The sequence below is a fragment of the Pipra filicauda genome, unplaced genomic scaffold, assembly GCF_003945595.2.
Source record: "Pipra filicauda isolate LSUMZ 115617 unplaced genomic scaffold, ASM394559v2 scaffold323_size1005334_pilon, whole genome shotgun sequence".
In the NCBI taxonomy this organism is placed as follows: Eukaryota; Metazoa; Chordata; class Aves; order Passeriformes; family Pipridae; genus Pipra; species Pipra filicauda.
Window position 1 is genome coordinate 199,831 of NW_024104447.1, and position 13,833 is coordinate 213,663.

General features: G+C 50.5%; 1 protein-coding gene across 1 annotated transcript; it reads right to left on the reverse strand.

The window, feature by feature from the left end:
• Positions 1–2,930: 2,930 nt before the first annotated feature.
• Positions 2,931–9,635, reverse strand: LOC113998125 (transmembrane protein 45B-like). Its single transcript, XM_027740539.2, has 6 exons — positions 9,502–9,635; positions 5,884–6,088; positions 5,429–5,641; positions 4,563–4,747; positions 3,766–3,911; positions 2,931–3,497 (listed from the first exon to the last, which is right to left on the reverse strand). The coding sequence occupies exons 2-6, from the start codon at positions 6,068–6,070 to the stop codon at positions 3,368–3,370; spliced, it is 861 nt and encodes a 286-aa protein (XP_027596340.1). The 5' UTR covers positions 6,071–6,088; positions 9,502–9,635; the 3' UTR covers positions 2,931–3,367.
• Between the last annotated feature and the right edge of the window lie 4,198 nt (positions 9,636–13,833).

A 13,833-nucleotide genomic window follows, 5' to 3' on the forward strand; every position in this document is an offset into this window, starting at 1 on the left:
GCCTTACTGAGGGTCTGCAAAGCACCTCTGCTCTTCCTGAAGAGCTTCTTCCAGAAGCTTCTCCTCCTTCCAGCTGCAACCAGCCAGCCATCGTCCAAAGGCTTTCAAGACCAGTTCCTCCAGGCTAAAAGCCTGTTCCTGACTTTTGCCAGCAGCAGAGGATTTGTGGGAAAGGGAAAACCTTCATCTCTCCCTTTCCATGCATTCTCACAGTCCTTAACCACTCACTGAATTCAATCTGAAACCATAAGGGTCCCTATTCCTTCCAAACACTTCAGTGTTCTGGGTACCTCAGTCATTTCCCCCAAATTTAACTGTGCAGCAGAGAATATCTGTCATTAAAATCACCAGTCTTAGTGTCTCCGTGTGCTAATAGACAGGAAAAAAGGGAAAATGCAGGTATAACCTTGGATTTCAAAACATCAGCAACGTGTAGAGCAGCAAAGAGACAAAGCATCACTTTCTGACCAAGGTATTTTCAGAGAATCACAGTCCACAGCCCATGGAAAAAGATTATCCATATCACTGCATCTCTGGGGACCAACAGCACAGACAGACCGTAGGACAAATTCCTGCAAAAGGAATCCGATGTTATGTAGGAAAATAACACAGGAACAGCATCAGTTGGGTCAGTGTATATTAAATAATGAGGTCCCCAGTAATTAAACCCACCCAGACACACATTCTAACCCAGCTTGGAGAGGCAGGGACAGCAACAGAATGGAGTGTCACAGCTCTGGATTCCCACCCTATTTCAGGGTCACCCATGTCTGTCCTTAGGACACGAGCAGCACATGCAGTGATGGTTTTGGGGGGACAGTGTAAACTTTCCTCATCGCTTGCACATCACCCAGTCATGGAATCCCAGAATGGTCTGAGTTGGAAGGAAGCTTAAATCTCATCCAGTCTCACCCCCTGCCACAGGCAGGGACACCTTCCACTAGCCCAGGTTGCTCCAACCTGGCCTTGGAACACTTCCAGGGATGGGGCAGCCACAGCTTCTCTGGGCAACCTGTGCCAGGGCCTCCCCACCCTCGCAGCCAAGGATTTCTTCCACTATCCCACCTAACCCTGCCCTCTGGCAGTGGGAAGCCATTCCTCCTTGTCCTGGCACTCCAGGCCCCTTCAATGAGTTTTATTCCCTTCCAGCTTCAGTGGGACAGGTGTTACAGAAGATGCCAATCTCACACTCAGGCTGGCTGGGAACTGCTCTACAAACACAGCTACAGCCACAACAGCCTCATGTCTTCTTTCTACTCCATTGACCCAACCAACCTTGGTCATATCTCAAATACAGGACAGCTCTATCACCCAACACGATGACAAGTAATTTTGAGTGCTCTGTCCAAAGAAACCCTGCTGGGCTTGGAGCATGATCCCACTAAACCTGATAAAACACACAGCTGGATGATCGCTGTTTGCTCTTATTTACATCTATTCAAAGAAAAAAGAAACATCCTCACTAAAACCTACATTTTATGCAGCAAAACCCTCAGTAAGAGATTCAGCACTGCAAAGGTAACTCCAGGGCAGGAAAAACAACCAGTAAAAAGTAACATTACTGATCAAAGGGGAAAGAGATGGTTTTTGCCTTTCTTTTCAATCAAAGCTCAGTACATCAGGTTGTAACCTCTGCACGAAGCTTCCCGTTAATGGCAGCCAGTCTATAACAACTTGACACAGTGACCCTACTTCTGGGCCCAGGAGGATTATTAACAATCAGAGCACATCACAAGCTCTCGCTCTGGTACAGGAGATCAACATCAGCCCCAGTTAAAGACAACCAGATCCTGGAGAAACCAGTGCTCAGAGGGTCAGTTTGCTTTAGAATCCCAAATAACTGTCATGTCTGTGTGGGTGCCAAATGTGGGAGCCCAAAATGCTGCACTCACCTTGGTTTCTTTGCTCCTCAAGGTTCTTTTGTGGACAGCTGCCAGCAACAGAAAGCATTCATCTCCTTCCAGCCCTGCTCCAAAAGGAGAAAATACAAAAATAAAATACAAGAAATAAAATAAAATACAAAAATAAAATAAAATAAAATATGCCATGCTTACTCTTCCAAGGAGCTCCCGTGGGGCTGGGACCTGCGACCACCTTGAGCCAAGAAGGATGTTTCTGACCATCCCAAACTTGCTTGAGTTTTTGGAGCAGTGTAGCTCAGCAGGGATGTGTCCAGACTAAACAGGCTCTTGCACTCCTTAGAGGAGGACAGTAAAAGTGTTGAGGGATAGTAAAAACAATGCTGTTTGTGCTGCCTCGTTCACCCAGCCCAGCCCTCAGCCAAGCATGTGGCACAAACATTTTAGATGCTGATGATGAACTTTTTGATGATGATTAGTGATGTTCCCTCACTAATCCTCCTTAATGATGTTTTTGAAATTTGGTTTTGATCTTGGTGGCGGGAAGCACCTCCCCACACTGTTCTGCTGCAAACCAAAGGAGACACCAACAGCAAACCAGACACCCAGAACTGAAGGGTTTTTTTGGAAGTGACCAGCTCCAGGAAGGGAATAAAGCTGTTGGAGAAAAGCTGAGATCACTGCAGGGGTCTCACTTACCAAGACTATCCGTATGCCCAACCCCTATCAGCTGAAGCCACGATCTTGCTTTAAGGGTCTCTCTCCAAGCTGGGCCCTGCCCAGCAAACACCCTGTCTCCCAGACACACCAAAATCCATGCCAAACCTCCTTCCTCACCTATCTAACTCTGTTAAACACAAGCAGGAGAGCAGCTGCCTGCCAGTGCACACAGGGCACCTCCATCCTTTCCATCTACTGCCACCCCCCAGGCAGATGAATCCATGTTAAACTGCACACAGTCCCATCCCTCCAATATCTCATCCACCCCCAAACCATTCTGAAGCCAACGCTGCCTTAGCCGTGCCTTCGGCCTCGAGGCATTGTATTCAAGACATCCATCAAGATGGTGTGTTAAAGTACTTTATTGGATACTCTGCACATTAAGCTTTGTACAAAAACCTCTCCATTAACACCAGAGTGAGCGACAGCCACCAGGAGCTTTGAACACTGGCTCAGCTCCCTTCTGAAGAAGCAGAAGTGAAAGTAATGTTAAAAAAATAGCCAGATTGGCCACACCAAGTTGGACCCCACCAGCAAACCAGCCCTGCAGTCTGAGCTGCAGCACTGAGGATTAAAACCTCCATCCCAGACAAGTCTGGTTTGCTCTTGTGACCAAAGGGATGCACAGAAAAGGCTTCACAACTCCTGCTGTGCTCTGCCTCGGGGTCCTGCCTCCCGCTTCCGATGCTCTTCCATCAAGTGCCACTGTAGTTTATCAAGACTAATTAAAAACCTCATCTCAAGAGCTCAAAGCCAGCATGGAAGAAATTTTCATGCCTGCCAGGGCCTCATTTGTCATCCGAGCTGCTCTCGGGCAGCAGGGCACTGCGGGAGCCCTTGGTGCCTCTGCGCAGGCACAAACCACAGTCCAGCTCCACGTCGATGTCCCCGAACTTCAGCTGGCAGGACTCGTTGCAGCTGCAGGAGAGACAGTGACAGTGGTCAGGTGTTTGTGAGCAGCAGGAGCCGTCCTTGGAAGGCTGCTAAGGACTGTCTACCCTGCGGTGGCACCCAGCTCATCCTTCCCGGCCGAGCCACACTTGGACACTCATGGACACCCACTTTTCTCATCCCATGACACACACTAGTGATGGATTTCCCAGCCTAGCATGGGGTCTAGGGATTGCTCCTGGCCCCCCAGCTCCTGCACTGCTCCAGGCCCCCCAGGCCCCTCTCCACCACGTACCAGCGGGATGCAGCCGCGTTGGTGCCCACGACGGCGAGAGCGCCCAGGTAGTGCCAGCAGAAGCACATGGTGAGGAAGGTCAGGTTGCTGGGATCGCTCTGATCCCAGCCTGGTCCTCCCCAGGGAGGGGACAGCACAAACCCAATCTGGTCATAGACAAAAGAGATGTCAGGCTTTAGCACATCCCTCCTCTTTTCCTCCTGATTTTAGCCAAGCTGTTGCAGCTGACTACGAGCACAATTAACCCCAAGTAACACCTGGAGCACTGCCCTCGGCACCCCCAGGCACCCTTGTCTCTCCAGACTGACACAGGGGTGGGTTTCAGGAGGAGATGGATTCTCTGCAGACAATCCTTAGGGTTTGCAGGGCAGCCCAGCATGCCCAGAGAAAGACGATATCCCAAAGGTGACATTGCCAGGCTGTGCATTTCCCCCTAGGCCCAAAGCTGGCTGATTACATGAGAGATTTCCAGATGTTTCCAGTTACATGGAACAAGCAGAGGAAGAAAATGGACCTAATGAAATGAATAAAAACTCTTGATTTTGGTTTCCATCCCTTTTGGGCTCCGATTTCCATTTTCCAGCCATTTCCAGGTCTGTCCACACTGCCTATATTACACATGCACTTCTCCACAATGACAGCTCTGGCACCAAACCTCATTTCCTCTTCTTATTTACCATGATACACCAACCAGCCTACATGTTTAACCCCAACATATGTGCCATAAGGGGCAGAGCAGCCCTGCTCCGCTCATCTTCCTGGGTGCAAAGCTCAGAGAACAATGAATACATACGGACCTGCCAAAGCCAAGAGCCCTGCAGAAGGAAGGAGCTGGTCCTGAAGGTCTCTAGGATGATGTGGTCTCGGAGGAACACCTCCAGGAGGGCACAGAGGGCTCCAGCAAAGATGGCCATGGCCAGCAGGGAGTGGAGGTGGTGGTCCAGTGCAGCATCACTGTAGTCACGGAAACAGAAAAGCAAACCTGCCAAGATCCACACTGTATTAGCAAGAACACTCTGGGATCTGTTCTTTTAAAAAAAACATCTGAAAACAGACAACACTCTAGATTTTGCCATGATCTGCCTGGTGGGAAGAGCCAGACATCAACCAGGTTGCTGTCCCAACCTTCACCCTGCCAACACCACACAGCCCTGGCACTTGGGTCTGTTCTGCCCCCCGAAGAGCCCCTATTCCTGCAGGGCCCCCTGTGCCCCAGCCAGAGCTGTAGGGCTGCCAGGAGGAACACAGGGCTGGGGACCTTGAGCTCAGAAGATGGTGGGGAGCTTTGCATCAGAATTTGTCCCTCTGTGCATCCAATCAATCAAGGCGGGGGGACAACACCTTTTTGTGACTCCAGAGAGAGCCAGCTGCTTGTCACCAGGAGCAGCACATCCCTCCAGCATCCCCTGTACACCTGGGCCACCCAGCTGGATGGAATCCTTCCTATGGCCAGGTTCACATTTAGGGAGGAACAGGGAGGGGGTGACTTCAGCACACAGCCAGTGCCATCACACCTCCACAAACCTTCCAGCTCTGCCTGCACGAAGCCTTGCTGGTCCCAGAACAGCCCAGGAGCTGTCACACATCTGTCACACATCCATGAGCCCCGTGGTGCATCCCTGTCCCGTGTCCTGCCCTGCCCCAAGCACCAGGTGGGGCTCACCTTCGATGAGCAGAGCCACGGACAGCGAGAGCCGGTCCAGGCCGGGCGGCAGCTTGAGCCGGGACTGCGAGACCATGTCCATGATTCCAGAGAGAAGGAAGAAAAGGTAGATGGTGGAGTAGTGCCAGTGGGTGAGGTCTGTCCAGCTGCGCGTCTTGGGGCTGTACAGCTGCAGGTGGGGACCGGTGGGGACAAACTGCTCCACCAGGATCCCTGGACAGAGAGGGGAAAGGTCACCCTTGTCCTTTCACACAGGGGAAAGGACAAGGCTGCAGGAGAACTTCCCTTGCAGGGCTGAAGCCCAGAGGAAAACATCACAGTGTGCCACCAGCACATCCCCAAGCCCTCCCACACCAGCTGCAGATGTTTCCCATTACAAACAGCCCCAGTCTTATGGGATAAAGCAGTTGCAGCATCATTAGATATTGGGGCAGAGACTCATCATCATCTCTTACCTACTAGAGCAAAGAGAGCTTTGAGAGCCCCCTCAAAGATCTCTGCACGCTGGGTCCCAGAGCTTGGCTGGCCCTCAGCATCACCTTTCTTCCTCAGGTACTTCAGGGGGTACCTCACGGACCACCAGAGACCAAAGGCAAAGAAGAAAGTGCCCCGGAGAGCACTGCCGAGGAAACTCGTCGACATCGGGCTTGTGTTCTGGACCTGCAGGGACAAACAGTGCCTGGGGACTGACCCAAGGGAGATGTTGGACTGCTCCCTTGCTCAGCATCCTCAGGGATCCACATCCCAACAAAGAGGGTGTACGTGGCTCTGCCATCAGCTGCGAACAAGTAATACCAGAGGTGGGACATCACCGCGGGGAAGCTGCCACTCTGCCCCACTGTGCACACGTGTGTGCATAGATGTGGCTGCACACATAAAGTCATCAGGACTTAGTGCCGGAGAACAATATATAATATAGCACCCAAAAAAGCGTAACACCCAAGAAAACATAACAAAGTTTTTCCTAATAAAAAGCAACATGACAATTATTTCCTTAGACCATAAACTCCCTCCAAACTAGGCAATTACCAGGGTGTGAATCCAGCCCTGGATTCAGGAGCTCCAGTCAGCCAAGGCTTTGGCAGGAGGAAGCAACCCAGGAACCATTAACATTTCCAAAAGGAGCCTCATGTATATTCCACATAACCTTTGTTTGACACAAGGGAAGAGATTTCATCTCCAGAGGAAGAGATCCAAGACTAAAAGTCTTGACATTAAGTGGGATCAATGCCACTGAGCACCAGGCAGGATGGAGAGGAGCAAAGGTAGAGCAAATTTATATCCTGTAAAGTATTTAAGCCCATACCCAAATTCCTAGAAAAAAATCCCAGTGCAGCAAGTGCAGAGGGAATAAATAATGATCTAAGTGCTTAGAGCAGTAAGCCTTTGATATTACCTTGGGGTGGTCTTGTCCCTTCCAGCAAGACCTCTCTCCTTGCCCTCTGTAAGCTTCTACCACCTAAGGAGGACTCACTTTTCCCCTCCACGTGGTTTTCCGGTCCTTTTCTACAGCTGGGATGCGCAGAGAGGAAGGCATTACTCATCCCAAAGCTCCCACACCGACCTGCCCTTGCATCACAAATCACATCCTCACCGTGTTTATAAATACCAGAGCAAATTGCAGAGGCTGGATGAACAACTCCAGCACGTTTGCCAAGTCCTCCCACACTAGAAAGTAATTAGGCACTGCAAAAGGAGGGTAGGATGTGGCAAGTGCCTGGGGGGAGGGAGAGCTCTGCAAGACATCCCTGGTCAGGGCTGCAGCGCCCAAGTTGGTTGGACTGGCTCAGCCCTGAGTGGCAACCACGGGTTTGGATGTGGAAACCGTCATCATCCATTGCACCTGTGGGACACAGACAATCCAGGGAAGGCTCAAAACTGTGTTAAGGTTTCCTTCCAGGAGGGAAGTTACTAAACAGTCTTTCAGGGAGGTGAGAAATGCCCCATCCAGGAGCTGGTTTGAGGACCAGGGATGGCTCTCTGCTCTATTTTGGGTGCCCACATTAGGGTGAGGTGGCCCATGCCCCAGGAGAACCCAGGTTTTTCCTGATTATAGCCTGGACACTCAGTCCAGGGCACTTATCTTCCCTGCACAGACATCTACATGCCGGAGTGACTAACAACAAATGCGATTAAAGCCCATTTAGGCAGCACACAGTTGCACGATATATAACCAAATTTTACCATTGTCCTGTTGTGACTGCCAGGGCAACAGCCTGGGGCTGGAGTCAGGAGCGTACCCTGATCCAGAGACATGTCAGGAACGTTAATGTGACGTGATTAACTGGAGGAGAGGAGAGCAGAGACATCCCAGAGCCCAGAAATGACAAATGACATGTCCCCCCTGCAGCTCCAGAGGGTGCTCCAAAGTCACAGCAGCATCCAGCATTAACCCAGAGATCCATCGCCCCACATCCACCAACCATCCCCCCTTCATCTGAGTGACCAGCAGACCCAACCCACTGTTCCAGAGCTGTCCCTGGGATCTCTTACCCTGACCATCCCACTCCCCAGCAGAGCAGCCTTGCTCTACAGGGCCAGGGACCCTTTTGCTTTGAAACCTCTCAGCAGCTCAATCCAGCAAGGCTTTAGGGAGCTGCAATGAGTCCCCTTTGCTTCCCAGCACCTGGACACAGCACAGAATCATTGAATGGTTTGGGTTGGAAGTGATCTTAAAGGTCTCGTAATCCCACCCCCTGCCATGGGCAGGGACACTTTTCACTAGACCAGGTTGCTCCAAGCCCCATCCAATGTGGCCTTGAACACTTCCAGGGATCCGGGCATGTCCTGGGACATCTCTCCTTTAGCAGGGATGTCCCAAGCCCACCCTTAGTCAAGCAGAAATGTGCATGTAACCCACTCAAAAAACCCCCACCTTCTTTTATAAAACAACCACTCTTTTGCAGTGAAACCAGACATGTTTCCAAGCAACAGTCCATTTGCACAGCTCATATACTTGAAGCACAGGAGACATCCACAGAGCCCCTCAACCAGCCCAGTGAGCCCAGCCCTGACACCCCTCACCCCCAGCTGCCCCCACCCCGGCACTGAGCCCACGCTCACATAAAAGCTGATTAAGCTTCCAGTGAGCAGAGCCAGGGAAGAGCAGAGACACAGGGTTATTTATTCCTCCTGTGAGCTGGTTTGTCTGTCAGAGCCCCTGAAATATGGCTGCAGTCAGAAGTTATTACCTGAGCTGCCCTTCTCCCCCCACAGCTCCCAGGCTGTGCTGCTCTGCTTTAACATCCATATGGGAGCTGCCTGCTCTGCTTAGGAAGCCTTTCCTGACTGCTCCCAGCCTGCCCAGGTTCAGCTCAGGAGAGACAGCATTCCTGCCCAACTTCCAGGCTCTCCCCAGGAGCCACTGCAGCTCCAGATCCATCACTATTCATGATTTTGACCCCACTTGCCCCAGCTGATGAGGGGGGATCGATGCTCAGAGGGTGCCATCCCTGTGGATACACAAGCATTCCCTACAAGCACCCCTGGGTGCAACCATCAGCATCCCAGAATAGCCAACTTGTACACAGATGGCAAGACCAGCACCTGGCCATGGATGTTTGGAGGGTCTCCCTTATGTGGATCCTCCTCCATCCTTGGACACTTCCAGGGATGGGGCAGCCACAGCTTCTCTGGGCTATCTGGGCCAGGGTCTCACCACCCTCACAGCCAAGAATTCCATCCCAATATCCCATCTAACCCTGCCCTCTGCCAGTGGGAAGCCATTCCCCCTTGTCCTGCCACTCTATCCCTTGTCCCAAACCCCTCTCCAGCTCTCCTGGAGCCCCTTTAGGCATTGGAAGGGCTCTAAGTTTTCCCTGGAGCCTTCTCTTCTTCTCCAGGCTGAACAACCCCCATGATGTACCTCCAAAACACAATGAGCTCCTAAAAAGGGGATAAAACCATATATTTCTGGCAGACTGCCTCCATCAGCACCACTTCCACCACCATCATCACCCTGAACTTTGGTCTCCGAGAGATGGACTCTCCACTCCTCCCTTCTTCCCAAGCTCCAGCAGCCACAACCATCCCATGACACAGCTGCTCACTGGTGTATGGGTGGAAGAGTTTACCTGTGACTCCTGCCTGTCCTTCTCCCTCTCCAGAAGTGTCAGCAAGGAGGTTATTACTCGGAAGAGGCAGATAAAGGGAGAAGCCAACACGGGGAGGTGGCCCTCAGACAGGATGTTTGGAGCTGAACATCCTGCAGGCCAGTTCAAAGCACGCTGAGTCAACCAGCTTTCCCAACCTGGGACACCTCCTGTCTGCTCTTAAAAAAACAACCAGCAACTCTTCTGCAGTTTGCAACAAAAATCAGGAGGAGCAGCCAATTCCTGTTCCCATGGCAACCATGTATATTCAGTTATTATGATGGGCTTTGGGATGACTGGGAAAGGAGCCAAGAAAAGATAAGGCTGCAATGTGGTCTGACAGGGCCAGGCCCTGCTGGAAGTCTCTGAACTGGGTTGCCAGGGACATGATAACCCTTTTAGGGGGTCCAACCATATAAAAGTTGTCTAAGGGCAGGAGATTTTCAGCCAGGAGCTCACAAACCAGAGCAGAACCTTTGTGAGCTCCACCTCCCAGCCCACAGCAGCCAAGAAGGGGATGATGGCTCTCTCTCCCCCTCAGAATATGGGTTGGCAGGACACAGCAGTCTGTTTTACTCCTTTTTACCTCTCTAAAACTCAACACTGCCCAACACCAAGCACCCACAGACACAAACCATCTCTGACTTGCCCATCCCACTGCCAAGGACTGCACAGAGGAGCAAAGCAAGTGCCTCAAGGCAGAGAAACCCCACGGGCCACCTCAGTGTTCCCATCTCCCTCCACAGCACTGAACCGATGGTGCAGAAACACTCAGTATTGCTCTGGAGCCCTGTTCAAGCCCCCAGTCACAGGCACTAAAAACCACTCAGCACATTGCCAACGCAGGATTTCTCCCGTGGAATTGTGTGAGTCTTTCTCTCCCATAAAACCAACCCAAAACCACCCCCAGCAAACCCACAGGACAAGCCGTGCCGAGCACCACACACGGGAGCCCCAAGGCTGGAACAGCACAGAAGCAAAGCAGCTGCACAACCCTCCCCAGGGTGATGGGCTGTGTTCCAGCACAGCCAGAAAAGCCACCAAGCCATAGCCAGGAGCTTTTATTCCCATTATCTCCATATCAAGTGGGAGGAAGGAAGGAAAACAAGAGGTTGGTGGTGGTGCTGGCACACAACCATGCCACACACCCATCACTGCTCATCTCCAACGGTGCCTGAGGAGCAGGATGTGTGACAGAGGGATGAACACACCTGAAAAAGGGTCCTGGACCAGCAGGGAAGCCCAGAGCAGCAAAGGGGCTTCCACAAATGCAGTTTCACCCAAGTTTAAGCTCCAGGAGCTTGTTATAACACTGAATCCAAGCACAGGGAGAAATACAACCCTCACAGTTCTTCCTTACACACCTACCCCTGAAAACAATACAGAAAAAGAAACATACCTTTTTTGCTGGAAGAAACCCAGGAGCACCATCAGGGACCTCTTTCAGCTCAGTTTTCCTTTCTGCAACCACCCACCTCTACAAACTCCAAAGGGCAGCTTAGCACAAAGCCCTTTCCCAGGCAATAGGAGTCAAGTCCTTGGGGAAAGTGGGGAAAGGCAAGCAGGGAGGGCAGCAGCTGGAGAGTGAGGGGAGGAAATAAGGCCCAGAGGAAAAGTACCTGCTCAGAGGATCAATGTGCCTTTTTCCATGGAATTTAAAGGGTCAGCAAAGAGTAAAGCTCTTAGAGAAAGTTTCTATGAAAAGGCAAACTCGAATTACAGACAGTGAAAGATGTTTTTCGTGTGTTGAATGGTTGAGGAACGGGGGTTTCTACCCTTTTGACATCCCCACGAGAAAAATGAGGGTGAAACTGTGAGAAGTGGTTGTGAACAGCCCTGTGAGGAGAGACCTGGAGAAAGGATGGCAACCCCCCCCCAAATCCCAGAGTTGGTCACACACACCACGTGTGCTAAAATCACTGTGGGCAAAAACAGATGCAATTCCATTCCAGTTCCAGCACATGCCTGTCCCCATCTTCCTCCCAGGGAGAGACTGGGGGAGGCAGATCTGTGTCCCACACCCTCCAGCTTCTCTAATGTCCTCAAGCTAAACCTTGAACTGAATTTGATTTCATAGTTTTGTGTCCCTCTTTTCCTTTTTCTCTCTCAGCTGTAACTGCAACATCCTCTCCCTGAAGGTTCATCATCGGCCTCGGTGCTAATGAAAAATGTGATAATGTTTGCCTCCTTCCCGGGGGTGGGAGGAGGCACAATCTAATTAAAGGTTTGCCAGCAGCTCGAGTGCTGCAGATGGATGGTTGTTTGGGAAGTGCAAAGGATTACTATTATGATGATGATGATGATGACTGCTAACACCAGATTTCATAAACAGGCAACAGGGGAGGTGAAGCAGGTGGTAAAAGCATAGGTAGAACTTGTTCTGCTGCCCACACCTTGATCTCAGCCCTACATTAGTGTGGTGTGCAGGGAGATCCTATCTCTGCCCGAGGAATGAGTGGCTCGTGGATGGGCTGTGCTGGGCTCTTGATGAAGGGTTTGTCTTTCCCGTGGCAGGAAGAGCCAACTGCCAGGAAATTTGGCTGCTCTGAGGGGTGTTGTCTGTGCTCCTTTGTAGGAGAAGGGCAGGACTGGTGGGAGGATCAGCAGCTCCTTCCGGCCGTGGATGAGCAGGTCACTTGAGTGACAAAATTCAACATCAGTTACACAAGAGAGAAAACATCTCTGGGACATCCCACAGGGCATCCTGCTCCTTTTACAATCAGTGTGGCTACGGATACAAATGCATCCCCCAGCCCACTCCAGCTGCATGGCCAATGGGTCCAATACAAAGACACTATAATTCGGTTTATAGAATCATAGAATTATTTAGGTTTGAAAAAAACTCCAGGATCATCAAGTCCAACCTTCGAGTCCAGCCATCATATGCTGAAAAAAACAACAACTGATTGATATTAAAGTTGTGCTAAAAGCAATTCTCCCTGTAGGACTGTCCTAAAATATCTATAGGAAATAAATGCCAAGATGGCTTGTGGTTGCACCCCTCTGTATAATAAACCATCTCCAGACATCTTCATGCCTTTGGGGACCTAAATTATTTACAAACATGTTTTTTAGCTAAAATGAAAATCCTTAATTCTCACCCAGAAATGAACCCCAATTGTAGTTCCTTCCTTTAGCACAGGATCTCTCCTAATTCACTGACCTTCATACCTTGGGAAAGAATGTGCTCCAGAGCTGGAAAACAAATTAGTGAGTGCTCTGCTGACAGTCCTGGGATGTTTGTAGAAGCAGGGAGTTAATGAGGCAGACAGAAACTATTCCAGACACTGGGTGCTGCAGAGGGAAAAGGTGTTTTGTGGCCACATAGTGACAAGGGCCAAGGATTGAGAGCAGCAAGAAGAGCTGTGAAGAATTAAATAAACCCTCTCCCACTTTCGAAAGCAAGGAGTGCTTTCAAAAACCAAAGCCAACTTTCATCTGTGTGCCCTGGGATGGAAAAAAACTCTGGATTTTGGACGTGGGGTGGCTGCAAGGTGACTGCAACCAGCCTGGAGTATGCTCCTGGTGCCACCTGCTACTGCCCTCCTCTGGCTATTTACTGGGAATAGTGATGCTTGGGCTGGTTCCTGAAAGAAAATAATTTGGAGGAGAGCAGAAATAATTCAGGGGCCTTTTTGCTGGTCAATGAACTGATCTCTGTCCTGCAGCGCTGCAGTGACTCGGTTTGTCACCTTCCACCTGCCAATAGGAGGTGGCACTGCAAAATGGGTTGTGTCTCATTGCAGCAGCAAGAGGAATTCTTGAGATTTAGAAAAGCTAATCGGCTTTGGCAGGAAAAGAAACATCTGCAAAATGCTCCTTGTGTTCAGCAGTTACAACTGAGATTTTATTGTGGTGTTTATCAGATGGATTTAGGGAGATGCAGCTCTGCTGCTTCACTCTCCTCGCTCCGAGTCTGCACCTTCCAGTATCCAGCCCTGCACAATAAACTGGCTCAGCAGTGGGAATACAGGAAAGTTGGCATTCAAGGAAAGTTGGTTAGTCTTTATAGCACTGTTAGCAGCATTAATATCCAGGCTGCAGCTCTGGTGTCTGCAACAGGCTCTTTGCACATGGGGGATGGGGGTTAAAAGATGCCTTCCCTTGGACTTGCCAGGAGCTGCTTTTCTGTTCAGTCATGAACACGAGCACAAAAATCAGCTGCCATCCATCCCCCTCATTTCACAGCAGGGAGAAAACCTCAGTGCAGAGCATCCTTCCTGCCCCAGACATTGAGACATGAACAGTTGCAATTCACCTCATGCTATAAACATAAATATAGTTATGTATATATTTATTATATTTACTGTTTTT